Source organism: Condylura cristata, unplaced genomic scaffold, assembly GCF_000260355.1.
Source record: "Condylura cristata isolate star-nosed mole 26May11 unplaced genomic scaffold, ConCri1.0 scaffold00016, whole genome shotgun sequence".
NCBI lineage: Eukaryota > Metazoa > Chordata > Mammalia > Eulipotyphla > Talpidae > Condylura > Condylura cristata.
This window is the reverse complement of record NW_004567117.1, coordinates 29,289,968-29,317,697: the sequence shown is the minus strand read 5'-3', so window position 1 is coordinate 29,317,697 and position 27,730 is coordinate 29,289,968. Positions and strand designations below refer to the sequence as shown.

The following is a 27,730-nucleotide window of genomic DNA, read 5'->3' as shown; positions in this document are numbered from 1 at the left end:
TTTATGCAAGTTTGGTTAACTGTAAGCTTAATTAACTAGATTTTTCTTGAAATATTCTTTGAATAGCAACAATACTCTATCTTCACAGGTAGAAATAGTAACCTTTCAGAAAGCTAGGAAGAAAAAACAGGCACCCAACAAAACTTTGGAAAACCCAAACTTGCCCCTCTTTAAAGTAGCAATAAACAATGTTATCAAGATCTATTGAACACCCAATGGTTTGCAGAATTTTCCTAGCCATAAGTCTCTTCAATAATAAAAATTCAGCCAATAAGAAGCATTCAGAACTCATCTTTCTTCCTCTATGAAATCTCAAGATTGCCTTTGTCATATACAGTACCAGATGTCATAATACAGAGAACACAGGTACATTTGTCATTCAAATGTAATGAATGACAGAACCTTGCGCCAATGACAGCTGGAATAAGATTTCTAACAAACCTTTTAATTTGGGAAATTAAAAGGGATATTTTGTGCCCCCCAAAAAACACATTCTTTTCAATGCAAGTGTCAACTAGGAATAGAAAAATGTGCAACTAGGATAACTAGCTTATCATGCACAGAATGGTGAGGACAAAGAAGGGACAGAATTATTAGGAGGAACAGTTGTTAGAAACTTTAAGGGAAGATCTAACATGTTCTTTCAGACACCGTAAGCTCAAGTGCAGTGGCTATATAATAAAGCAAGGTGCCTATTCCTGAGGAGAATGTACTTTTAATAATAATGTTGAACACTGAGTATTAAATCTAAGCAGTGCTAAAAAGGCAATGATGGGAGTTCAGGTATTGGGTTACAGAGAAAGACTTATGAAAGTCCACTACTTAAAAATAATCTTGTCCCTATCATTAACCATTTAAATATTTTTTGATGATGTGCTAAAGTGCACCAGAAACCTCAGAATAGGTTTTTTTTTAATTGGCCATGTCTTGTAAATACACTGCAGTCTTCAAATTTACACAGAGCTGCAGGTCTCCTGGGTTTTTTCAAGTGTCACTCATCTAACTGAGCCTGACAGCTGAGGAAAGCCATCAGGTGCTCTACAGTCAGTTTAAAAAACATCCTCTACCTGGTATCTCTGCAGTGATTGTCTTGCTGCTCCCTGAAACCTCTTCATCATCATCTGATGAGCTCGTGCTTGAGTCACAAGTCAGGTCACTATCGCTGGTACTACTGTCCTGCAACAGGTTATATTTCTTCCGCGCAGCAGCCTCTCGTTTCTGCCTCAGTAGCCTGATTCTTTCCTTGTGCTTTTGGCTCCGATGACCTTTAACCTTGGTGACTCGACCATTCTGTTTATCGCTGGATTGCCGATTTTTCTTGGCAGCCATAGTGGATGTTTCGCTTTCAGATCGGGACCTCCGAGACTTACGCCCAACTGTGGCACCAGACACTCCAGAAGGGTCTCCTTCTACTGCTGTCTCTGCCTGGGAAGGTTCATTCTCTTCTGCAGAAGACAGTGTATCTGAATCAGCCAGGTGACCACTAGAAGAAGGGGAAAGCATGCAGTGATTAGAGGAGTCACTCTCATAAACTCGGCCAGCAGTAGGCTTGTCACTCTCTGTGGATGCTAACTGAGATTCGGAAGAGTCCCTTCTCAGTTCCATTAGCAAGCAGGGCATTGAAGAAAGAACTGTAGAATCCACTACACCATCTTTCTGAGCTTGAGATTCCAGTTCTACAGCTCCATCTTCCTTAGCTGTCTCTTGTTCAGATGTTTTTGGTGGGATTTCTGACTCAATGAGTTCTTCGACTTTTCCCACTGCCTCCTCCATCTTCATTTCAGACTTTTGGGTTAAATCATGGAGCAGTCGAGGAAATTATGTCAAAGATGCAACAGGAGAGCAACCTGCACAAAAACAACAAAATCAATAAACAAAAATGGTGGGTTATTTAATCTTACACAATATATCTCCCTTCATAAATGAGTGGCAAAAGTTACCACTATGCATTCCTTTGAAATGTATCTATCATCTGTAAAATATTTTTATTTAACACCAAGTTCAAAGTATGATCAAAACACTAGATACAAAGCTACTAAATATGACACAATATTAATCCTCCATTATTGAACTTGCAAGGCCAACAGGCTACCAAAGAAGGATTGTCAACTTTAAAACTTTAGTGTTCAAGAAAGGAATGCTCTGGGCCTCCTTGGTGGCACAAGTGGTTACATCTTAGCACTATGAAGCTATCCACAGCCACTCTAAATGAGTTAGATCCCTTTGGATCCCTGGCCAGGGAGTTAATTAAGCCAGTGGCACAACAGACCTCTCCTGTCTCACCCACTGCTCCCCTCAGCAGTGTATTTCAAGTCAATCCATCTGTTCTGCTCGCCACTCTGTCTCTGGTGAATCCCCTAATCCCCTGCACCTCTGGCCTGTACCCCAATTCTTGTACGCATACTAAAATGATCACATTTATACTCAAACTCTCAAAGAAAGGAGGGGAGGGAGGTCGTTTACAGTGAAATAACACTTAATGCACTTAAGTTTAAGAAAAAAAAAAACTCAACTACACACATCTGGCAAATGGGCAACAAAAGTAATTATTATGTGTCCAATTCATCTGCCATTCCTCTCACTAAAATTTGCTAGTCTTTATAAAGGGACATTAAAGAAGAAAGGTCTAACTCTGCTATTCCCCCAGTCTGTCCATACTAGTTCCCACAAACTCTCATTATCCTAAATCTGCACCTAGTGCTTAAATATATGTTTTGTTTCATTAAAAATAGCTACAAAATACAGACCAACTGCTTCTGAGCCCAGAAAAACTTAGTATACGCTATTCAATGAATGACTTAAGGGTTTAAGAGAAAACATCCCATATGTTTTCCACCTCATAGTTAATTTTAGAACACTCCCTGCCCCTACTGCGTGTGCTACAACTCCACTTAATCATGGAGAAATGGAACAATATCTTTAACCACAAGAACTGAGACCTACACAATGCAAACTACATTAACTTGTGGCTTTTAAAAAGATGCTGAGAATTACTAGGTGAAAAAAAAAAGGGGGGCAGGGTGGGGGAAGGAAGAACTGTAGTTAAGTATTTTACCCTGCACATATATTATAGAAGGCAATTGCATCATGTCCCATAGATCACAGACATGAACATTAAGCTAGAAGTCAGGCGCAGTGAGACAGCTCTATCACTACACTGAGTAAATAACAAGTAACTAGAAAACACCTGACAAATTCTTTTGATCAAATATACTAGTCCTATTTTTGCTTACTACAAACATGAATTATTCTATATTCCTTTTGTTTGTTAGTTTTTCAAGGCCCTGTTCTCAAGTACTGACAAGCATTTTGATCAAATTTCCTTAAAAGTCATCAAAATGTGAACATTTACAGGTAATAGAAACATTTGAAACATTAACTTAAAATAACCCCATGTGTAGTCTACTTCATAAATATTTGCATCATTATTATTATAATTTCTTAGTTAAATGAAAATGAGCATCAATGTTAGTCCTAACATCACTCCAAAAGGAATGTAACACCTCTAAAAACCAACAGAGGGAGTAAAAGTTAAACCAACAAACTGCCAGTGCCATAAATGAAGCATGCTGGCAATACAAACAGAAAATAAAATATTTGTTGATGTGAACTACATTCAGATCTGAGGGGAAAACTCAATATTTTCAAACTGACTATAAATGAGAGTTGATTCTTCTGTAAAGGATGAATTTATAAATTCTGGAATAAAATTCCCTTTAAAACTAAATATCTAAGAAATACACATAACTGAAATTTATAAGTATCATGACTCTAATTTTTTTAGAAGAGTTATTTACTTATGCACAAAGAACTGGGGTGCAGGCCAGTGGTGTAAGGGGTGAGAGGATTCACCAGAGACAGAATAGGGAGCAGAACAGGCAGGTGTATTGAAATAAGCAGCAGGTGGGTCAGGAGAGGTCTGCCACACTATGTGGGTCACCTCCCTGGCCTAGGATCTAATTCATGCTGCAGTGGCTGCGGTGGCTTCATAGTGTTGTGCTTTAATTTGTTGCATCACCAGGGAGGGCCCCATCTCTAGCTTTTTAAAACATCCTCTCAAAGTACCTAATATAACATCAGGTTAAAAGCAAACTTGTTAAGATGACCACACAGCTGTTTTTTTAATAATTAAATTGTATTAATAGCATAAATGAATCTAAACTGTTCATCTTCCTAAGAAAACATGACAGTATGTATCAATATCAAATCAAACAACTATATTTTAAGATATTTAAATTTAAGCATCGAGATTTAGAGATTTCTATTGTCCATAAAAGCAATGCACAATCAAAACCACTTAAATATGCCCAAGTCAATCACAAACACTAGCATCAACCATAAGCTGACACAAATCAGCTCATCATGCCTGGTATGTCCACACTATATGGCCACCAAAAAATACAAAGTTCTTAAAGAACAAAATTATATTTACATGTGAATTTTGTCTGTACATCTTTGGGATGACATTTAGGAAAATAATAACACCAACTGCTTTAAGAGTGAATCAAGGACAGGAGTCAAAGAGTTTTCACTGTTTGTACAACTAAAACCTCTTGAATTTTATATAAGTATTATCCATTCAAAAATCAGTTCTTATACACAAGTCTACTAAAAAGCCTTCCGCAGACAAGGGAACAGTGCTTTTTACTGTCCATGATACCAAGTCAAATTTAGATGGTGAATTCTACCAGTCCCCCCACTCCCACTCCTTTAGAAGAAATTTTTTAATATGTTTTTAAACCACAAGTGAAAAAATGACAGGAAATGGAAATATAAGCACTGACAAAACTCCCTACAGTAAAATAAAAATGAAGTACTCTAAACTCTGGGAGAAAAGATGCCATATACAATAGATTAATCTTTCCAAATACTGAAGTTATTGCTGCATACATTGTTTTGGAGGGGGAGTCCATTTTTATGATAGAAGCAGTTATGGAGCTAGCAGAAGAAATTCACAAAATCGTCAAATAGGCATTACATATTGTAAATGGGGGAAAAAAGGCTCTCTTGTTCAATTTTCACAGTGAATTTCTAGTTAAATAGAACATGTAGCACTTATCTTTTTAGACAGCATTTTGCCCCTTGCCATCTTCCCTTCCAACCTAAAGGCAATACCTTCTATCTGGATTTTACAACTCATACTGATGCAGTGAGAAAGGACAGGTCTCTCTTCTGCCCCATCAGATAAGCATTGCCTATCGGTTGCATTTAACAAGTTTGTCTTCTTGAATTCTAAGGAAAAGGAAGCATATCACTAAGAGGATAATAAGGAAGCTAAACACCTAGGGAAGTTAGACATTAGGTGTTAACAAAGCAAGTTGGTGGCCACCGAACTCTCTGTATGCTTGCATCATATGTTTGCATCAAATGGACACGATGACCCTTGCCCAGATGCCTTTTATAAATAACTGCACTCTGCCAAAGGGCAGGACAGTGGTCTTTCAGAGTCTGCTGCCCTCCTCAGTTTGTCAACAAATTAAACTACTTTCCTTCTCCTCAAATTCTGTTTCTTTTATTGGCTGAAGAAAACTGTGGTCCGGTTTGGTATCAGTACCCTATTTCCCTAGAACCTTACATTATTGATTATTCCTTGGCACTCATAAGCCTCTTCCTCCCACTAAATAGGACAATTCATTCATTTAAAAACAATCCTCCATTTTAACTGAACCTCACATCTCCTCCAGGTACCATTCCCTCTTTTCACAGTCTAGTAAGAGTTGTCTAAACTCCCTGCCTTTACTTTCCTTCTCACACTCCCTCTCCAACCCAAACCAATCTAACATTGCTTCTATAAAGCCAGTAGAAGAGTTCTTACAAGGGCCATGAATGGCCTATGTATCTCTAAATTCAACAATGTGGTCCCAATATTACTTAATGTCTATGCAGCATTCTATACCTAACCACTCCCTCTTCTCTTTAAACCACCTTTGAATTGCTTCTAGGTTTCCTATTTTTCTGGCTGCTCTTTTTATGTCTATTTTTGTAGGCTAAACTTTCTCTACCAAACCTCAGAATTTAGTTTAATTTAGTGCTAAGTCCTTTCAACTCACCAAAGTAACCTATTCTACACTCATGATTTGCAATATATTCCCTACACGAGTAAATTTGTTTCTCCATCTTAGACTTTCTGTCCACTCAAAGCCAACTCAAACACAGAGACTTGACATCTCTATTTAAATTTCACAAAGGCGACCACAATCTCTTCTTGGACAAAATAAAATCAGTCATTTCTGAATAGTTTTCCCTGTAAATAGCATCACCATTATCTCAGCTGTCCATATCAAAAACCTAAGGGGTTACTTGACAAAGTCTTCTTTACTCACCTCATCCCATCATTCAGTAATTCCTATCAATCCTTTCTCCCTAGTTTTCTAGCCTGTCCATTACTGTTCATCTCAATCATCTCAATACTGTTCACCTCAATCACGCTAAAAACAACTTTTATCATTTATTTTTCAAGGGAACTACTAATAATCATCTCCTTTCATATTCAGTCTGTTCCTACCCACCCTTTTCTCCAAACAACATACAGAACAATATTACTGTAACACAAACATAATGTTATATGAGAAAGCACTTTTTATTTAGATTCTACATCTATAGAAAATAATCTGTAGATGTCCTACAAAATTAGAATGGGAGAGAAACAAGCGGCAAGCAGTTAATAGCAAACTAAGTCTTACATGATGTTTTCTCCCCCACCCCCCACTTCCACACAAAAAAGGATTTTACATGACAATTTTTAAGAACAGGCTACAGACTGTGAACAATAAAAATGCAGCATTTGCTTTATTAGTTCTTGGACTAGTTAAGAACTACATGACAGAAACTGCAGACAAATCTAAGAATAAACCATGGAAAAGAAGGTGGGTACAGCTCCTCTGAGACAAGGAAGTGGTAAGGATAAGACAAAATTAGCAAAATCTGCAGTAAGTTTATTTCAAGTCAGGGACCCCCTGACTTGGTTAGCAAAGAATGAAAGGTAAAAAAAGAAAGCAGATTTGGGGGTTTATGAAAAATGGAAAAGATACATAAGCAATACACAAAGCAGGAGAGGCAGCTTTCACCTATTTATCCCAGTTATCCAAACAAAGAAATAACAACAAAGAGAAGGGGAAAAAATAACTGGAATTCAAAGTTCACTGTTCAATAAAAATTACGAGATATTTATTTTTTAAGATTTATTTAATTTATGTATACAAGAACTGGGGTGTAGGCCAGAAATGCAGGGTGGTAAAAGAATTCACAAGAGACAAGAGTGGGGAGCAGAACAGGCAGATCTACTGAAATACATTGCTGAGGAGAGCAGCAGGCTCTACTGCTCCATGTGGATCAGCTCCCCAGCCGGGGATTCAAATTCATGCAGCAGCGGCTGACAGCTTGATAGTGCTGTTCTTTAAACCCTGCACCACCAGGGAGGCCCAAATTAAATATAACTCATACAAGGGAGATCAGATAATAACTAGAAAAATTAGTATTGTCAGATGTTAAACTGAGCAGGAAAAGACTAAAGAAAAATGTCTTAAAAATTAAAGGAAATATAATAAGAATTAATAGAGAACACCAACAAGGTAACAGAAACTATTAAAAAAGGATCAACTGTAGTTGAAAACTACAAAAACTGAAAGGAAGAGTCCAGTAAACATCAAGATGGAAGAAGAAAGAATCAGTGATTAAAATGATAGGCTAGCAGAAATTGTGTTATCTGAATAACAGGGGAGAAAAGGTTAAGGGAAAATTAAAGAACTTCAGAAATGTATGAAATATCAACCCAAGTATGTATGTAATAGGAATCCCAGAATGTGAGAAAGAGGCAGGCAAAAATATTTTAAAATAAAACATCTGAAATACTAATAGCCTAAAACTTCCTCTAAATTTAATGAAAACATTGATCCACATATTCAAGAGCTTAACACAGCTCAAGCAGGATAAACTGCTATGTACACAGAAACATTCATAGTCAGGCAAGTGAAAGGCAAAGAGACAGGGTCTTATCTAGGACCAATCACTACAAGAAACCATCCTTTTATGTTTTTCAATTTTTTTCCCTTGTGAACAAAAATAATCACTAACCATCTCTTCACTCCACTATAAACTACATTAAAATGAATAAGTAAACTGAAACTTTATTAGCCTTCCTCATGTGACAAATACAAACCTAAGTCATTTGCTGTTATAAGTTTACTGTTGCTACAGGCATTTTTCCATTGAAACCACAAGTTGACACAAACAAGACTCATCAAATAACACCGTGCCTAGGCAAGATTTTGCTCTACAGACATGGAGCACTCTAAGTGCTAGCAATCCTGTACTTTCTCATGTCAACCTCCAGAACTGAGATACAGCAGTTGATGCCTCATCCAGGATCTATATGAATTAATCAGTTAACATACCCTGCTTTTCACATACACAAGCCATAGTATTAGACATTTTGTCAATTTCAACTTTGCTATCTTGTACAAAATGATACTCTAAACTAAAAATGGCTATGCAGACAATAAAGAATGTTAAAGAGAGTTAATGTTTTACTGATAGAACAAAAATGCATTTGCTCACTGGAGAGGCAATAAATATTTTCTCTATCACAGAAATTTAAGTTCAATAAAAAAATTACAAATGGCCCTAGGGCCCTGGTGGCGCAGCAGGTTAAAGCACAGCACTGAGAAGCTAAAGCCACTTCTGCATGAGTTCGATCCCCGCCTGCCCCAGAGGAGATCCACATGGTGAGGCAGACCTCTCCTGACCCGCCCGCTGCTCCCCTCAGCAGTGTATTTCGTTGATCTGCCTGTTCTGCTCCCCACTGTCCCGGGTGAAGACTCTTACCACCCCACACCTCTGGCCTGTACCCCAGTTCTATTTGCATAAATAAATCTTAAAAAAAAAATTACAAGTGATCTTGTCTATTCCCTTGTAATGCAGGACTGTCAACACAGAGTAACTGTTTTATCTAATCTAGCATCAAATACAAACTGAAAGAAAGGACTTCTAACAATGTCCTTGGAGAGAACAGTTTGTTGTTGTTGTTTTTTTCAAAGAATGTAATAGCTTTTTTAAAAAATATCATTTTGTGCTTTTTTCCATCTCAGCTGTAATCCCATGGGCTTCCCATCACCAAATCACCCATTGCCATCACCATGATCCAGTGCACTCATCCTCCCACTCCCGTTTTTTACCCCATTCCCCACTCCAACCCCATAAATATCTCTGGTAGATAATGGTTCATTACCTACCCCCCTGCCCGCCCTAGTCCTTTGTACTCCTGCTATGAGTGAAACTATCCAGTATTTTTCTTTTTCTTTTTCTTCACCAAGCATGATCCCTTCCAGCTCCACCCATGTTGCTACAAAAGGCATGTGTTTATGTTTTCTGATTGCTGAGTAATATTCCATTGTATATATGTACCACATCTTTTTAATCCAGTCATCTACTTTTGGGTATTTGGGTTGATTCCGTATCTTCCCTATTGTAAATAAAGCAGCAATAAAAATGGGGGTGCAGGTGTCTTTTTGAATCAGAGAACACTGTTTTTGAACAGAGTTTTTTAAGACAGTTTTTTCCAAGAATAAGTCTACTGCAGTCCTTTATTTTGTTTATAATAATAAAACTTTAATTTGTATCTATCATATAAAAAATTTCAATACAAAACAATCTACAGGAAACACTGAAAAAATCTTTTTTCATGTGAACTTGTTCTTGCTTTCAATATTTAAAATTCTTTTCCTACTCCCAAAAATATTTTCTCTACAACAGAAATGTAAGTAAAATGAAAACTTTAATTTTACTCTTAACCTTCAAAATAATATAAATAAATGGCGAAATAGTCCTCCATTTGTTGAAGTCCTCATGGATTGGGAGACTACTTGAGATGTCAGTTCTTCCCATCTCGACCCACAGATTCTGTGTATTCATCACCAAAATCTGAGAAAGTAATTTTGCAGATATTGACATAGTGTCCTGAAGTCTACGTGGAAAGGCAAAAGAAAAAACAACTACAGGGCCCTCCCTGGTGGTGCACTGGGTTAAAGCACAGCACTAAGAAGCTAAAGCAACTTCAGCAGGAGTTCAATCCCCACCCCCAAGGTGATCCACATGGCACAGCAGACCTCTCCTGACCCGCCCCCTGCCCCCCTCAGCAGTATACTTCATCAGTCTGCCTGTTCTGCTTCTCACTTGTCTCTGGTGAACCCTCTCACCACCCCTGCACCTCTGGCCTGTACTCCAATTCTGTATACATATTTTTTTTTAAGAAGTCTACAAAATACTGCAAGTTTGGGAACAGACACAAATGTCTGTAGTACGAAACTATAGTAGAAAAGACCTCTTAGTAGCCAAAGAATAGATACACAGATTAAAGGAATAAAATATAGAATCCAGAAATAGATCTAATCAAATGACCTTTCACAAAACAACAAGAGCAATTCAATAGTGAAGGAAGAGTCTACCCAATAATGGTGGAACACTTGAACATCCATATGAAAAAAAGATTAATCTAGACACAGATCTTACACATTTAACAAAAATTAACTCAAAATGAGTCACAGACATAAATATCAAATGCAAAACTATAAAGCTTTTAGTCAAAAACAGAAGATTTGGACAACCGTAGGTTTGGCAACCCCAAAAGCATGAACAAAAAATTTCTAAGTAGATTTCACTGATAGCATTTTTTAAATCTTTATATTCTTCTTCACCTCAAGTCAAACACAGAAAAAGTCACTTCTCTATAAACAAAGTCATCTGGATTCATTCATGATTCAGCAAATTCTAATGACTACCTAGTGTCAGTTACTGTACCAGACACTGGAAAATATACAGTACCTTCCTACCAGAAGTTACAGACTAAGAAAGTGGTGATTGAAGAACCACACAAAGAAGTGGGCCCTCCCTGGTGGCACAAGTTAAAGCGCAGCACTACAAAGCTAGCAGCCGCTGCTTCAGCCACAAGTTCGATATCAGCCAGAGAGGTGATCCACCTGTGCTGCTCCAGGTGGAGACCTCTCCTGTCTCGCCCACTGTTCCTGTCAGCAATGTACTTTGTCGATCTGTTCTGCTCCCTACTCTGTCTCTGGTAAAGCCTCTCAGTGCCCCTGCACCTTTGGCCTGTGTAAACAAGTCTTTTTAAAAAATCACACAAAGAAGTATAATATTTATTATTGAGGAGAAAAAGAAGAATGTTGACATAGGCTAAATCTAGGAAGGCTTCCTGAAGAGTAATAGGAATCCACTATTTTATTAAATGGGAAAGGAGACATAAATTTAAACGATTTACATTTCAAAAAGATCACTCTGATTACAAGTGAAAACTGGATGGAAAAGGAGAGAAAAGTAAATGTCAGTATAAAAATGTGAAGGCAAGACCAAAAAAAAAAAAAAAAAATCACAGTAGCCCTGAGAGAAGTGGCAACAAAGAAACATGAAAAGATTTGAGATCAAACAGCAACTACTAGGGTTGAGAAGGACAGATAGTCAAGGTCAAATATTTGGTTGGTGTATGGATTTTGCAACTATACTGACAGTAAGGAGAGAATTTGGAAAACATGTAGTGAATGAAGAGGGGGGATAGGGACAATGAGAATTTGGTATTATACATAAGGAGAAGAAAATACCTTTGAGACATCCAAAGAAATGTTAAGAAAGCACTAAGATATTTAATATCTAGGTCTAAAGCTCAGGAGAGGTTGGGATTGGATTGTCTTACTACTAACAGTAAGTATCCTTGGCAACCCTAAGAAAACACCAAATAAAAGTGAATTGAAAACATCCAAATCTTTGAGCATACATACCATTTTCTCTACATCTATATCTGCTGAATCTCATCATTTTGAATAGTAATTAAAAATTAAAAGGAAGAAGAGGCAGGTAGCAGTAAAATGTAGAAGGAAAAAATCTAACTAGAAGTCACAAACTTAGGTTTTTGTCTTAGCTCTGCCACTTTGTTCTTTAATTCCTGATCTATAAAATTTAAAAAGAAGTAGGAAACATGAATACAGACTCTGGCGTTACGGAAACACACATGTGTATATATAAAACTACACATCAATGTTTTAAAAAGCCAAACATGTTATGTATTGCTGAAGCATACTACTTAGACATTTCTCAATATATACCTTGAACTTATATAGGAAAGAGAAGTTGTTTTAGTAGTAAGTATGTCAGGAGTAATTTCACACTTAAAAAAAAAAAACTCAGCCTTTGGCAAAACTAGTGTGTTTGACACCCAAGGATACAAAAAAACCTGTTTGTATCCTTGCATATATACACATAAACAGTAACATTAAAATCAAGTACTTTCATTTCCAGAAAATCAGCTAAATGCTTATATGCATAATTCAGTTCCCTAGGTAAATAGGTCGTCCTCTTGCAGATAGGTTCAAAGTCAGAGAATTTGCAAAAACTCACAGGACCAATACTGGAGGAGGGTCAGGATTGTAACCAGATCCCAGAGACAATATTCTTCACCATGACTCACTCCACAGTATGCCTTGTACCAATGTGATACTCAATAAATATTTGCTATTGATAGTAATAAAAAAAAATCAAGAAAAAAGGTGTTTCTCCTATAATTTTATTCTTTTAATATGTGACTTTTCTGTCAAAAATGCTAAAGGATGAGTGGCTGTGCTACATACTAACAATGCAATACTATTCAATGCTGAGACAAAATGAACTGCCAACCCAGGAAGACATGGAGGAAAATTAAATGAATATTACTGGAATCTAATCTAAATAGGCTACAATTTCAACTATATGACAACTCTAGAAAAGGTAACACAATGGACACAATAAGATCAGTGGTTGCAAGGGAGGAGGGGGGAAGAGACAAGCATAAGAGGATATTTTAGGGCAGTGAGACTACTCTGTATGATTCTGTAATGGTGGATACAGGTAATAAATTTGCTCAAACCCATAAACTGTATAACACCAAGAATAAACCATTATGTTAACTAAGGACTCTGGGAGATAATGGCAAGGCAGTATAGGTTCCCTAACTAATGTAGCACACTGGCAAGGGATACTGACAAAGGGGGAGATTATGGGTGTATAGAGACAAAGGCCTATGGAAAATCTGTAACTTCCATTCAATTTTGCTGCTCTAAAAAATTACATCAATTAAAACAATTTAAAAAAAAAAAAAAGCAGTGTTTGCCAGAAGGGAGCAAAGAAAGAAGAATGAAAAGTGACAAAAAAGGGCAATGAGATTATTGTTAGATTGTATAATGATGAACATTTGGCATTAGACATTTGTCACACTGTCAATCCCCTTTATTCAATAGATTTTCTCTATTTTTCAAGACAAAGAGTGAATCTAACATAAACTTGAATTTTAATAATATATCAATATTAACTCATCAATTTTAACAAAAGTATCAAACCAATGCAAGATGTTAATAATTGAAGAATATGTAAAAATGCTTGCTTTTTCTAAAAAACTAAAACTGGCCGTCCCTGGTGGCACAATGGGTTAGGTCGCAGCACTGCAAGCTAACTGCAGCTGCTTCAGTGCCAGTTCAATCCCCAGCCGTGGAGGTGATCCACATGGTGTGGCAGACCTCTCCTGCCCCAACCGCTGCTCCCCTCAGCAGTGTACTTTGTCAGTCAGCCTGTTCTGCTCCGCACTCTGCTTCTGGTGATTCCTCTCATCGCCCCTACACCTCTGGCTTATACCCCAGTTCTATATGCATAAATAAAAATCTTAAAAAAAAAAAAAAGGCTAAAACTGCTCTAAAAATAAGGCATTTTATTAAAAATAAATTTATTTTCTTTCTGTATTATTGAAGTAGCACTGCACTGTAACATGTTTCAGGTATGCATTACTTAAATCAGCATCTTTTACATACTACATTAAGTTTGCCACTGAAAGTATTATTATTTCTCTTAATTCTGAAGAAACTTGTTCGTTTGAAGATAGTGGTGTTGCTTGCCTTTATGAGAGGAAATACTGGCTGAAAATGAAGTCCACAAAAAAAGCATTAGAGTGAGTACAGAGGAAAAAATAGTGCCTGGATGAGATCAAATGAGCTCCTAGATCCAACTAGGTTGGAGGACAATTACCTTTGTCAAATGAGCCTCCTAAGTTTCATTTTTGCTTTTAAAAAATACATGTGAATATATATATTTATATATATATATTTCTGTATATAGCTATACCAAATATATTGAAACCTGAAACAACATAATGTTACAATGCATTACTACCTCAATAAGAGGTATACAGAAAGAAAATAAATTTCTCTTTCAATTATTAACATCTTGCACTGTTTGATACTTCTGTTCCAACTGATGAGGTAATATTGACACATTATTAAAATTCAAGTTTGTTAGATTCACTCTATCTTGAAAAATAGAGAAACTGTTGAATAAAGGGGATTAACAATGTGACAAATGTCTAATGCCAACGTCTAATGTCTTCTGTGTAACATTCTGTCAGAGCTGGATCGCAGTATACAGAAATTAACTGCAGCTGAAGGCTCTACCTGTGAACTTCATGGAAGAGGGAATATGACAGCATTCTGCATTATTACCCTAGCCTTTGTTCCTCAACATCAGAAGACAAGGGCCTCCAGTTGCACTGCTCATGCCTATAGTCAACTTCAGACACAACAAAAATATTCAATCATGAATCATCCAAGACCTTAATGTTTTCAAAAAGTTTCAAGAAAGATATTTTTTGTTTTTTGTTTAAAAAAGATTTATTTATTCATATAGAACTGGGGTACAACCCAGAGGTGCAGGGGTGGTGAGAGGCTTCACCACAGACAGAATAGGGAGCAGAACAGGCAGATCGACAAAGTACACTGCTGAGGGGAGCAACGGGTGGGTCAGGAGAAGTCTGCCACACCATGTGGGTCACCTCCAGGGCTGGGGATAGAACTCACACTGAAGAAGCTGTGCCTAGCTTGCAATGCTGTGTCCTAACTGGTTGCGCCACCAGGGGGTGCCCCAGAAGACGTTTTAAAAGCACAAAGGTAAGTAGTTTCCTTTGAAAATCCCACTAAAAGAATACTTCAGCAACTAATAATTTTAAAAACAAAAGTGATGATTTATTGCATTATTTGCTAACTATTTTAAAAACTGCAATTTAAAAACACACAGAGAATAAGTACCAACAGTGAAAAAACTAAACAATTCTATTTAGGTTTTTGGAACATTTTAATTATTTTTATTAATTATTGTTCATAGTTAACCTGAAATGTATAATCCTCATTTCTAAGAAAAGAATATGTAGGCCAATGGCCAAGATATATTTAGTTAAATTTAGATAGATATATTTAGAGCAGTTTCTGAATTTCCAGCCTGCTTCTTAACCTAAGACTAAATATCACACTACAGAAGACACCTCCTTTATCCAAAATGTTCTTAACATCTGGATCTTAACCAAATATACATTCAGTTGTACATCTAAAAGATCCTTTTAATAAGTTTTCCTAATGTATTTGAAGCTTGGAATTTAAAATGGTTTTGCCACAAATATACAAGAATATATATGTCTTGTGCAAATCAAGGCACATCTCTATTTTACACTGATGATGGTAACAATTCTGCTCTCTTTGTTAGACCTACAGTTTCTTTATTGCATTTCTTCACCATAAAAATGAAATCTGAATTCTTTTTAGGGCCCATAAGACATGTATCACTCAAATCTTCTGCATGATTTTTGCCTCAGCAGGCTCTAAACTCTTCAACATACCAAGATTTTTTTCTGATTCAGGGGATTTGCACTTGCTGTTCCACTACCAAGAACTCCTCATATTTCAGATCTCAGTTAAAACTCATCTTTGAATGCACAAAATGATGTAAAAATAAGCTATTATATTATTTAAACAAACAAAAAACAAAATTAAAAATAAAAAAGTTGGGTCCTCCCTGGTGGTGCAGCGGGTTAAAGCACTGCACTATGAAGCTTAAGCCACTTCCACATTGAGTTCGATTCCCGCCTGCCCCGAAGGAGTCCACATGGCGTGGCAGACCTCTCCTGACCCACCCGCTGCTCCCCTCAGCAGTGTACTTCGTCAATCTGCCTGTTCTGCTCCCCACTCTGTTCTGGTGAATCCTTTCACCCTCCGCATCTCTTGCCTGTACCCCAGTTCTATATGAATAAATATTTTTAAAATAAATAAATAAATAAGTTCATTACTTGTGACACTTTGCTTAGGAAAATCAAAATATAGGTGTGCTAGGCAGAGGGGAAAAAAAAACCCTCATCTTTGAAAGGCCTTCCCTAAATGCACTAAATCTCTCTTTTCTCATGTGTATCACATTATACTGTTTTTAAAAATGACTAAAGTTGGACCCTCCCTGGTGGCACAGCGGGTTAAAGCACTGCACTAAGAAACTAAAGCCACTTCTGCATGAGTTCAATTCCCGCCTGTCCCCGAGGTGACTACATGGCGTGGCAGACCTTTCCTGACCCGCCCGCTGCTCCCCTCAGCAGTGTACTTTGTAGATCTGCCTGTTCTGCTCCCCACTCTGTCTCTGGTGAAGCCTCTCACCGCCCCTGAGCCTCTGGCCTGTACCCCAGTTCTGTATGTACAAATAAAATAAATCTTTAAAAAAAAAGACAAACTGCTACAACTGCACAATTACCCTTTACTTTAGCACTGACTATATACAAATCCATCATTAACCTAACACATGCCCTCTAGATATGCATAATTATGATACAAGCCTTTTGAAATGAATTACTTTTCAAAATAGCAGCCACAGACAAGCATACAGTGTGCACCACATCACTGCTTAGACCTATGGATCAAGTAAAGTAGTACAAGTTATTAATGTTTAAATAACAAATACTACTCACTTAATAATTTGACTGTGCCCACAAATATACAAAATATCTTTTGTGTAAATCAAAGTATATCTATATTTTACATTTAAGCTGGTAAACAAGACTGAGCCTTTGATAAATTTTTTCTAAAAACAAAAAAACCACTGAGATTTGATTCATTTTCTAGAAACCGTACAACCACTATTTCTTTGGTATCTTTATATTTGAAGAACGCTGTAGTTTCCATACTGCATGTACTCAAAATTATGTTCAAAGTAAATCAGATGGTTAATCAATAAAAGTAAAACCCATACCATATAACAAGGGAAGGAATTAATCAGCAAGAGAATTATAGTTTACGTAGTCTCACAGCACTTTCAATTATTTTAAAGTTCTTTTTTAAAGGGTTACTTCAAAATCTAAAAATTATTAGATGGCTTACAGTTTAACTATTCAACCAAGCATGTTTTTAATCACTGAATCTATAGTTTTAAAAGATGTGCTTTCCCAGTACCAAAAATGAAAGTAACTCCACTGCCTCCACACAACCATAAAGGCATTTCTTATATGGTAGGGAGGGGCTGGGGGAGACAACCGCAGTTATGAGCCCACCAACAAGAATGTAACTAACTCCTTATGATAAGAGAAGTTTCTGCCTCCAAGACAGTTATGATACAAAAGGTTCCAGTTTGCATCTACTTCATTTTTTTTAAGTAGCAGTAACTTATGTAATAAAAGGAATCCAGGTTAAAAAAAATAAAATCTATGACAACCAGTTACGAGTATTTAAACCCATCCTTATTTGTCAAACTCTGCCTACTCTAAGCCTAGAAACTTTTATTTTTTTAATAATATAATAGTTTATTTTTACATCATTTTGTGCCTTTTTCCATCTCCGTTGTAATCCCCATTGTAATCCCATCACCAAATCACCTGTGTGCCATCACCCTCCCCGCACCGTCCCTCCCGGCACCATTTTTTGATCCCATTCCCCACTCCACCCCTGTAAAATGTCTCTGGTATATAGTTGTTCATTATTATTATTATTTTCTCCCCTTTACACTCCTTCTATGAGTCAAACCATCTGGTATTTTTCCTTTTCTTAGCCTAGAAACTTTTTTAAATACCCAAATTAAGATGTTTTTAGGTTCTGGTCAATTTTTTAAATATGAAAAAAACAAGAGACCAAGAAACAAATCTTCACTGCAATCCATGAAGATAAAATCAAATAAAGCTGGGTTTTCAAACAATATTATGTTTCTCCTTCCTGCTAGCATGGAAAGTGACAGCAAACAATTATAAAGCAATTCCATGGTGTTAGACAAGTTGGCTATCAGACTAGATATTGTGACAATCTGATAATGGGTGAAAAAAACAATAGTAGCAATTATCCAAGAAAATTAGCACCTAGCAATTATTACCTGATATTTCTGACAGTGGCACACAAGTATAACTGCTATTAAGAGGACTTTTTTTTTAAGTAAACAAAAGCCACCCCATATGTATCAGTAATTGAGAAAACTTAAGCCCAAGAAACTAAAAGTTAATGGGAGTGAGGAGGAACAGCACATTATTAAGAAAGCAAAGCAAAGAGGACAAGTAATTCATATAGATGTTTTTTACTCACCCCTTCAGCCCCTGTATATTACAATCTCTTTAGAAAACAGATGTTAATCATCTTCAGGTCACTCACAAATCCTAACAGATAATAAATTAAAATTTGTTAAGAAGCACTTACATATTTGTTGAATTGAATCAAATCATTTCAAAATCACCAAGACAACTAATGAAATATCTCATTTAATAGTACCACTGACTTGTAAATAAAACTATATTCCATAACATTATCACTTCTGATAGAGTAACTTTCCTTTTATTTTTTTCTTCCACATAATAACAAAAAATGACACACCTACTGAAAGGCTACTAAAGCTTACATTCACAATTTTAAATACACTATCAGAAACAGCTGATACTGTTGTAGATTAAATATTTGATAAATCTGAGTTACTTTATAAGTAAAATATATTTTGACAACATTTAAGCTTGTAAATATGAATCAATAAACATGATAAAATAAAAAATATTCATATAAAGTGACTATATACATAAATATCAAAAAATCAGGCCCTATGAAACTAGGATTGTAAACTATGTAACGCAAACAAGATTTTAGCATTATCTTACTAAAAATCAAACTGAAGCCTCCTCTTCCCTATAAATTCAATTCCAAAAAGAAATTCCATGACTGGGATATCCCCAAATCTTTTGAAAGAGAAAAAAGTAACCTCTTTTCTAATTTTTATATACAAATAACAATTTACCTACATTAGTCTAATAATCTTAAATAAGCACCAATGTCTCAAGACAAATACTGCTTTTGAAAGTCTTATTTTGATTGCCAGGAGTTGATGTTCTTTTTTTTCCAACTAAGTTGTGGCATGGATAATGTGGACAGCTCAGGAAACAAAGATCGAAATTGAAATAAAAAGACATACAGAATTATAATTTAGTGGAAAATAATTTTTCTCCACTGTAACTCATATCTCAGCTCTAAAAAGAGACCCTCCATGTGGAGCAACCAGTTGAAGCACAGCACTACAAAGCTAGCCACAACTGCTTCAGCACAAGTTCAATCCCCCACCAGGGAGTTGACCCACAAGGCACTGCAGACCTCTCCTGTCTTGCCTGCTGCTCCCCTCAGCAGTATATACTTTGTAAGTCTGCCTGTTCTGTTCCCCACTGTCTCTGGTGAATCCTCTCACAGCCTAAACTCTAGTCCTATATGCATAAACAAATAAATCCAAAATAAAATAAAAAGAGGTTAATGGAGCTATAAAGAAGATATAAGACTCAAAATTCAGTATGATGGAGGGCACTCAGTGTGTGAAATTATGTGTAATTAAAGAAGCTAGACAATGAACATCAACGCCTCTTAACATCGGAGAACCAAATATTATATGCATCCTGATAAAAATACTCTACACCTCACTTACACTTTTGCCCCCTGAAAACTTAAGAGAGAGAATATATACTACAGAAATCAGATCTGATCAAGCCTCTAAGCCTAGTGACAATAAGACACCCAGGGGACAGAAAAACATGTTTAACACCACAACAGGAATGTAAATGGTAAATTCAAACTGGGAAAACTGCTGTGTCTTCAACAATTTATCAGAAAAAAGAAGTGGAGGAGGAACCTCTAAGTTACAAAACAATCAACAGACCTTATCTGACTCCTGATCCTAATAATTATAAAGACACATTTATCAGATAATGGAGAAATTTGAACACAGCATGATATTAAAGAATCACTGTAGTTATTTTTCAGTGTGACAACAATTACTTGGCTAGTTTCCTTTCAATAGTGAAGATGACTAAGAAACTGAAGTGCTGAAGATTTGTTACACAGAAGGGGAAAACAAAAATTAATGCAGTTGACTGCTGATTTGGGCTACCAAAATTGACATATAAATTGTTGAGATTGTAACCAAAAAGAGCAGCTTTGAACTTGTTTGCCAGCCAACCTTTCTCACTGATAAAGTTCTATAAATAGGCCAAGATGATAAAGGCTGCTCAAATCACTTCGTGTTGCAGATACTACCATTTCTGACATGTATCTGGCCAGGCACCAAGGTTGTGAATAAACAAGCATCAAGTAGGAAGCCCAGGAAGCTACCACATGCAAAGGATTTACCACAGCTAATGGAAGACCTTCTAAGTACTCAAAAGCCTCATCAGTATAAATCAAAAATAATTTGAAGTACAGGTTCTTGATTTCCTCTAGGTTCTCTGTGCTAACCATTTGTTTACCTTCCTCAGAAGGCAGTTTACATAAAGATGGGTCAACCACATGCTGGTATCCGAGGTCCCCAAAATATATGCTGGCAAAAATCTGCTTACAGCAAGTTGTTTAGTGAATTGCATGGAGAAAAATGGGAAACCCTTAATGACAAAATATTGATTTAATAATAAATGTTTTGTCCATGCTAGGTTAAAACTAAGACAGACAGGATATCACTGAAAATAGTAACCACATGAGGTTTTTGTTCTTAGTACAGAAAGAAAAATAGTCCTGTTTTCCTAAAGTTTTAGTCCACACCCAACTTCCCTATTCACAATTCCTTTCTCAAATTCTAAGGCACCTAACAAAGTGCTAACTCTAAACATTATGGTTATTTTTTTTAAAAGACAACTCAGTAAAAAAAAAATTCCAATGATGCTTTTGTGTCAGTATCTTGATTACCTGTGTTTAAAGAAAAAAATACATGCTAATCAAAGTTTAAATTTTTAGATTACCTAAACATAATCCTAGTTAATTTACAATCTTGGAAATGGCTATAGTAAGTTTTTTTTTTAAATAAATGTCATTTTTTTTTAAAGATTTATTTATGCATACAGAACTGGAATACAGGCCAGAAGTACAAGGGCAGTGCCAGGAGTCACCAGAGACAGAGTGGGGAGCAGAACAGGCAGATTAATGAAGTACACTGCTGAGGGGAGCAGCAGGCAAGACAGGAGAGGTCTGCCGCACCACGTGGGTCACCTCCCTGGCTAGGGATTGAACTTGTGTTGAGGCGGATATGACCAGATTTGTAGTTCTGTGCTTTAACCCGGTGCACCACCAGGGAGGGCCCAATAAATTAAATTTTAACTGACTTCATTTTGTTGCTCTTTGAACAAAATGAGCTAATGTAATAATACATGGGAACTTTGATTCCAGGTAGACAAATATATGTATATATATTTTGCAAATGAACAAAAAGGAATATTTAAGTATCCAATCATTTTTTAAGACCCATTTAAGGAAAAAAAAAAGCTCTTTTCCAAACCTTATTTTAAGTGATTTTATAAAGAAAAAGACTAGCTCTATACTATAATTATTTTATTATACAGTATTTTTTCTTATAGTCTACTTTTCTATCCACATGCTAAATGAAGCAGGAAAGAAATTCATCTGATTCCTTAGATTTGAGTTCCTTGGGCAGAAATTGTTTCTCTTACTGTTGTATCCCTACCTACCTGACACATAAGTGCTCTCTTAAATGAGTTTTTTATTCAACCAGGTCTAAATACTCTCATATATATACAAATAAGGAAATTCTGCAGACAGATATCTACTTTCCGTTAATCCTTACCTAACTATAAAATACTCATTTAGGCAGTTTTAAAATTAAATAAAGTCGTATTAATAATTTAGGATTTACACCACCTATCTATTGGCTATTAAGTGACAGAATTTGAGCAAAGAGGAAGGATGAGCTCAATAAAGACAAGAAACAAAACTTAAACAGTAAAAACTAAAGCCACAAATCCCGAAGACAACCAATCAAATCTGAATCTACTGGTTGTTTTATAGTATTTTTAAATCATATTTACTAGCATTTTAAATCATATTTACTACTAATAAGTGAGGAAGACTTATAGTATGTACAACATACATTTCCTGTTTTAGCAGTTTAGGAATATGAGAGAATAAAATAAGCAAGATACATTTTAGTTTCATCCTGCTCCTGGCTTTACCACAGGACCTGTAGGCTGAGTGTGAAAACTGACTTAACATCAATCTCACTTCTGCTGAGAAGCTACCCACACAGAAGCAGAAAACACTATTTCCCTTAAGTTCAATGTGAATCCTAAAAAGAATAAGAGAAATAGGTACAATTAAAAATAAAGCTTAAAAGAGTGCCCCCCTCCCCCATGGCGCAGCAGGTTACATGCAGTACTGCAAGCCAGCCACAGCCACTTCAGTGAGGCAGCCTCCTCAGTGAGGGTTCAGCCCCTGGCCTGCAGGTAACCCACATGGCACAACAGACCTCTCCTGTCTCGCCTGCTGCGCCCCTCAGCAGTATATTTCAGTCAATCTGCCTGTTCTGCTCCCCACTCTATCTCTGGTGATTCTTCTCACCACCCCTATACCTCTGGCGTGTACCCCAGTTCTGTATGCATAAATAAATCTTTAAAAATAAATAAAGCTTAAAGAATTTGGAAAAATTTCATAGCAGTCAAATTTAAATTTGAATTAAACAACTAAAGAAAAACAAATATCGAATTACTTTAATCTGATGATCAAGAATCAACCTGAAGAAATAAAACCAATAGAATTTCACACATTATGGATTAAAAAATTTTTTTCCAAAAGGAATGTCTATCTTTACTTCATATTGCAACGGCAGTTTTTAAATATGTAAGAATAAAATTAATGACTCATTTGCAGACTAACATACCTTTTACAACATGGCCTTTCCTTCATCTACCCTACCCACCTCACTGTCAACTCAAGACAATGGCCACCCTTAACCACTCAAGATCACTACGACTCATCACTCATTCTACTTAGACTGTTCCCTGCCCTGGAATGGCCCCTGTTCATTCACCTTAGATCTCAGGCTTAAATATACAAATTCCTTAAGCATCAGGACCTTGTTGGTCTTACTCACTATTATTTCTCTAGCAACTAGAGTAGTACTTGCACACAATAAGCAATCAATAAATTAGTGTTGTAAGAAGAAAGATGTTCTACCTACATACTGTATCCTTTGGTCTTTTTTAATTTTCTTAATGGTTTTTACCCTTTCTATGTATCACAGTACTTCATTTAGTTATGAATGACTATTTCATTTTTACTACGTAGTTATAGCTACCCATAAAGAGCTGGTCCCAACTCTTTCCAAAATTTACATGTAATACTGAAATTACTGTGGTTTAAAAGAAAACACATTAATGGTACATTTTTTAACATTTACAGACTTTCTTAACTATTGTCAATTCAGTAAACATGAATATAAAAGTTATCTGTCCCACCTGTTGCTCCCCTCAGCAATGTATTTCAGTCAATCCACCTATTCAGTTCCTCACTGTCTCTGGTGAATCTTCCAAACCATTCCCCCCTTCTTCTGTACCCCAGTTCTTGTATGACTGACTGAATGAATGAATAAATCTTTTTTAAAAAAAGGTTGCCTGCTAGAAAATGATGGTCTGCCATGATTTACCAGTTATAAAAAATAGGGTTTTGGTCTCTATTACTTACCATTCCAACCTTTAAGTAGGAAAAAAACCACAAATATTGTAATTGCCCGTATATCAAGTCTATTCCTATACATCAAAACAAAATCATGAAACTGGAGAGCTCAACAAAACAATCCCTTGAACAGAGAATGACACCAAGTTCATAGAAGTTACTAGTTTTATATTAAGGAAATTTCCCATACCAACATCACTTAGGAAATGGAAAACTTTGAAAGATATTAAAGCATGTTCTAACAGAAACTTACTAAATTATATTCTATAGCAGAATTTATCTAATATTTAAGCCTTTGACTAATCATGAAGACTATAAAACAAAGAGTTACAGCACTCTTAAATGTACTTAAGAGTGCTAGAAACTGATTCAATGAGTAGTGTAATATGTAACTAAAAATGGGGGAGGTTTCCTGCTCCAAAATCTAATCCATTCCATCTTTCACGGGTGAAAATTTTTTTTTCCTATTAAGGAATTACTGAGCTGATACTTGAGGTATAATTACCTTGAAGTTTCTCCTTGTCTTTCATATTGTATACACCATTTTGAAGTTTTTACCTATATAATGTTAACTTTATGAAAAGTCGTTTTGAAGTTTTAATGTTACAGTGGTGCTGAAAAGCACTTCACAGAAATGCCTAAAAGCATTTTTATACATAATTTAGAAATGTCAATATATTTTTATTTCCCACTTAATGAATGGTGTGAAATTTCACTTTCTTTATAAAGTAGCATACAGGGGCCCTCTCTGGTGGCACAAAGGGTTAAAGCACAGCACTGTGAATCTCCGCAGCCACTGCAGCAGGAGCTCAATCCTAAACCAGGGAAGTGACCCACCTGGCATGGCAGACCACTCCTGACCTGCCCGCTGCCCCCCTCTCGGCAGTGTACTTCACTTGATCTGCCTGTTCTGCTCCCCACTGTGTCTCTCTGGTGAATCCTCTCACTCCCACACCTCTGGCTTGTACCCCAGTTCTTGTATGCATAAAGAAATATTTTTTAAAAAATAAAGTACATACAGGTCATCGTGGTAAACTCCACCTTGGTTTCATAGTTTTCTATTTACAGAGCACCTGCTGTGCATAAACTCAATTAGGCATTATATTGGGTAGATTGTTCGACCAATATTATACTTCCTACTAAAAAAGTTAACGCTGTGACTCTTCAGTATACCAGGTAGTAACTATCAATTGCATGTCAAAGGCTCGTTAAACCAAAAAACAATGATCTTACTGGAGGAATCCAGACTGCCAGGATCAGCAACACTACATTAGAACGTAAATAGACTCCATCCTTAAAATACCCCAGGAGAAGAAAGGGAGTGATTCAAACTATTAACATGTGCCCAACGATACTACACAACAAAAGCCTAAACGGAACTGACTGATGTATTTGTAATTAAGAGGTTCGGCCACAACAAAACATCAACAGCGGGATTTTTATCCCACTGGGTGGAAAGATTCAGAAAGCAAAGGCAAGAAACGACAAACACACACAAGCATCAACTGCCCAAGCGACACAGTGTGGGAGAACAAGTGCGGACTTTTCGTTCCTTCAACCTGTGAGAGTGTTTTGAGACCTCGGAGAGGGCGATTTAAAAGAAGAATGAATGAGTGCGGTTCGGTTAAGGGGTGCTGCCCCTACAATACACTGAAGTCTGTGCCACAGGGCTACAGGGGAAAACAGAACTCCCTCTGACGATGATCTTCAACTTGGGGTTAGTCAGCTGACATCCTAGTCGGTTTTTCAAATAAAGTTGACAAACTCGCCAGAAGAAATCCATTTTGGACACTTGGCATACCCCTCCCACTGACTGAGGCATCCGAGAACCGAAGGTTATGGAAGCGACGAGAGAGAAGCGGCGCCAAGCCCAAGAAATCAGCCTAGGTTTCTCCCTTCTCCAAGGCCACGGTAGCCGCGGCGTTGGGGTGGTCGTGTGGGCTCCGGATCGGGGTGATAAAGGCAAGGAACGACCACAGTCCCCGGCTCCCCGATCTGGCAGCGTAGGCAGAGCTGCTGCGGCCGCCGCCGCCGCTTCCCAGTGCGGGAAAGTTGCGCGAAGGCAACTCCAAGACAGCCACGACGCTCCCAGGTAAGGCCCACCGGCTGCAGCACCTCCAGCCTCCCGTCCATCCCCGGGGAGAAGAGAGGCGCCTCGCCGGAGCCCCAGCGACCCCGGGAAATGAGGGCTTCGGGAGAGTGTTTGCTCGGCCCGCCAACTCGGCAGCAGGAGGACGCGAGGGTCACCACTACGCGGGCGAGCAAGGGGTCGGAGCTGTTCCAGTCCCTCTTTTTTGGCCAAATGCGGGCGCTAACACCCGGCGCCCACCAGCCCGGTCCGTCACCCACCAGCCGGGTCCGTCACGACTCCGACGCCAGAACGCCGCAGAGCCCTCAGCAGCGGCCCGCAACCCTCCGGCTCAAGCCGACCTTCCCTGGGACGCACCCCGGGTCCCGCGGCTCGACCGGTAGCCCGGTCGCGGCCCTGCGCCCCTTCCCGCCTCACCTGCGCTCCTTGCCCGCTCCGCGCGCCCCGTCGGGGCACACACCGACCCCCCGGCCGGGACTCTCCCGGCCGCGGTGACTCGGGACGCGACGGCCTCCGCCGCCGTCTCCTCCTCAGAACAAGCCCCGGCGGCGAGCAGAGGGTCCTAGTCAGAGCCGGGCCAGACCCAAAGCGATTCTCGCCGCCTCCGCAGCCTGCACCACCAAGTCCCTTCACTCGTCCGCGCCGCCCGGAGAAAATGTCACCAGAGGCCGTTCCGCTCGGCTCCTCACTTCCGCCCGGAACCACAGAGTCCGCGCCGGTCGGCTAGAGCAGCCGCTGCGGCGGGGGCCCCTCGAGACTGGGGCGGGAGACGCGGGAAAAGCCAGACAGCGCCATCTGGCGGGAAGGAACCCTCGCTCCTCCCGCTGCAGAGCGCCGAGAGCGCGGACACCAGCTTTGTAAGCTTCTTTCCCGCGCTCTCTTCATCTGGTGGGCAGCGAAGGTTCAGATTTGTCTTTTCAGGAGGGTCAGAAAGCCAATCAACGCAAGTCGAGGACAAAGTTCTAAGAAAGGGGCGCGCTTTTTTTTCCGTGCGCTGCTCAATACTCACCCTTCTTGAAGCCTTTCCAAATGAAGCTCATGGTATCTGAAGTCTTGAGTCACTCCAGCAGGGCGTCCGCTCTCCTGTCTCCCCACTTTTTCGCAGACAGAGGTAGCTCGGCTGCGGGAAATTCAGCTGCGCTCTTCCCTTGAATGGCATCAACATCCCGTTCAAGTTTTTGGACCCGAACCTTGCAGGCCTCTCAAATGCACTGCCACCTGCTGCTGGATCGGGTCCGCCATGGAGCCCCGTTCCGCCCTACATCCCAAATTCCACCTCTGCTGTCACGATCCGACTTGCTGTACCTGGGAAAAGGAGACGCACACGCACTTTCCGAAATTTCGAGGTTCTTCTTTAAGGCTGGAATCGAGTGAAACGTGTTGGACGAGGAACCCGAAAGAAAGGTGAGGTTTGCCCAGGCCCCAGTAAGAAAGAGGGACATGCGGAGAACAAACCTCAGTACTCCAGATCTGGCCTCGGGCCCACGCTCCCTAGACGAAAGGGAAGAAGATGAGAGGCTTTAGGAGAAAAATGGAAGCGGTTTGAACCTTTTCAGGATTCACCCTGGTACTTGGGGTGAGACTCCTCACGAGGATGTTCTGAAAATCTGGCCCCATTCTCACCTTAAACCAATTTCCCCTTTAGGTTAAGCCTTTCAGCTCCCCCAGTTTACTGATTTATTCTATCTGCCCACAAGGATGGAACTTTTTTCATCCCTAACTAAATGAATAAATACCAAAATAATTTTATAATAACTAACTTTTATGGAATGCCAATTAAGTGCCCCATGCTCTAGTATACATCTAACTAGGTTCACTTATTTCACCTTCACAAAATCTCACGATTTTTGGTGGT

At 38.3% G+C, this 27,730-nt stretch overlaps 1 protein-coding gene across 2 annotated transcripts in view; it reads right to left on the bottom strand.

Annotated features, from left to right (window-relative positions):
• The window catches only part of LOC101619064 (chromosome unknown open reading frame, human C18orf25), a 66,966-nt gene extending 40,432 nt beyond the window's left edge, over window positions 1–26,534 (bottom strand). For both annotated transcript variants that reach the window (XM_012725941.1, XM_004683878.2), the window contains exons 1-2: window positions 26,293–26,534; window positions 1,068–1,847 (exon numbers count right to left, since the gene is read on the bottom strand). In XM_012725941.1, the coding sequence (XP_012581395.1) occupies window positions 1,068–1,779 (712 nt within the window). In that variant the 5' untranslated portion in view covers window positions 1,780–1,847; window positions 26,293–26,534. The remainder of the gene's footprint in view (window positions 1–1,067; window positions 1,848–26,292) is intronic.
• Window positions 26,535–27,730: the final 1,196 nt, after the last annotated feature.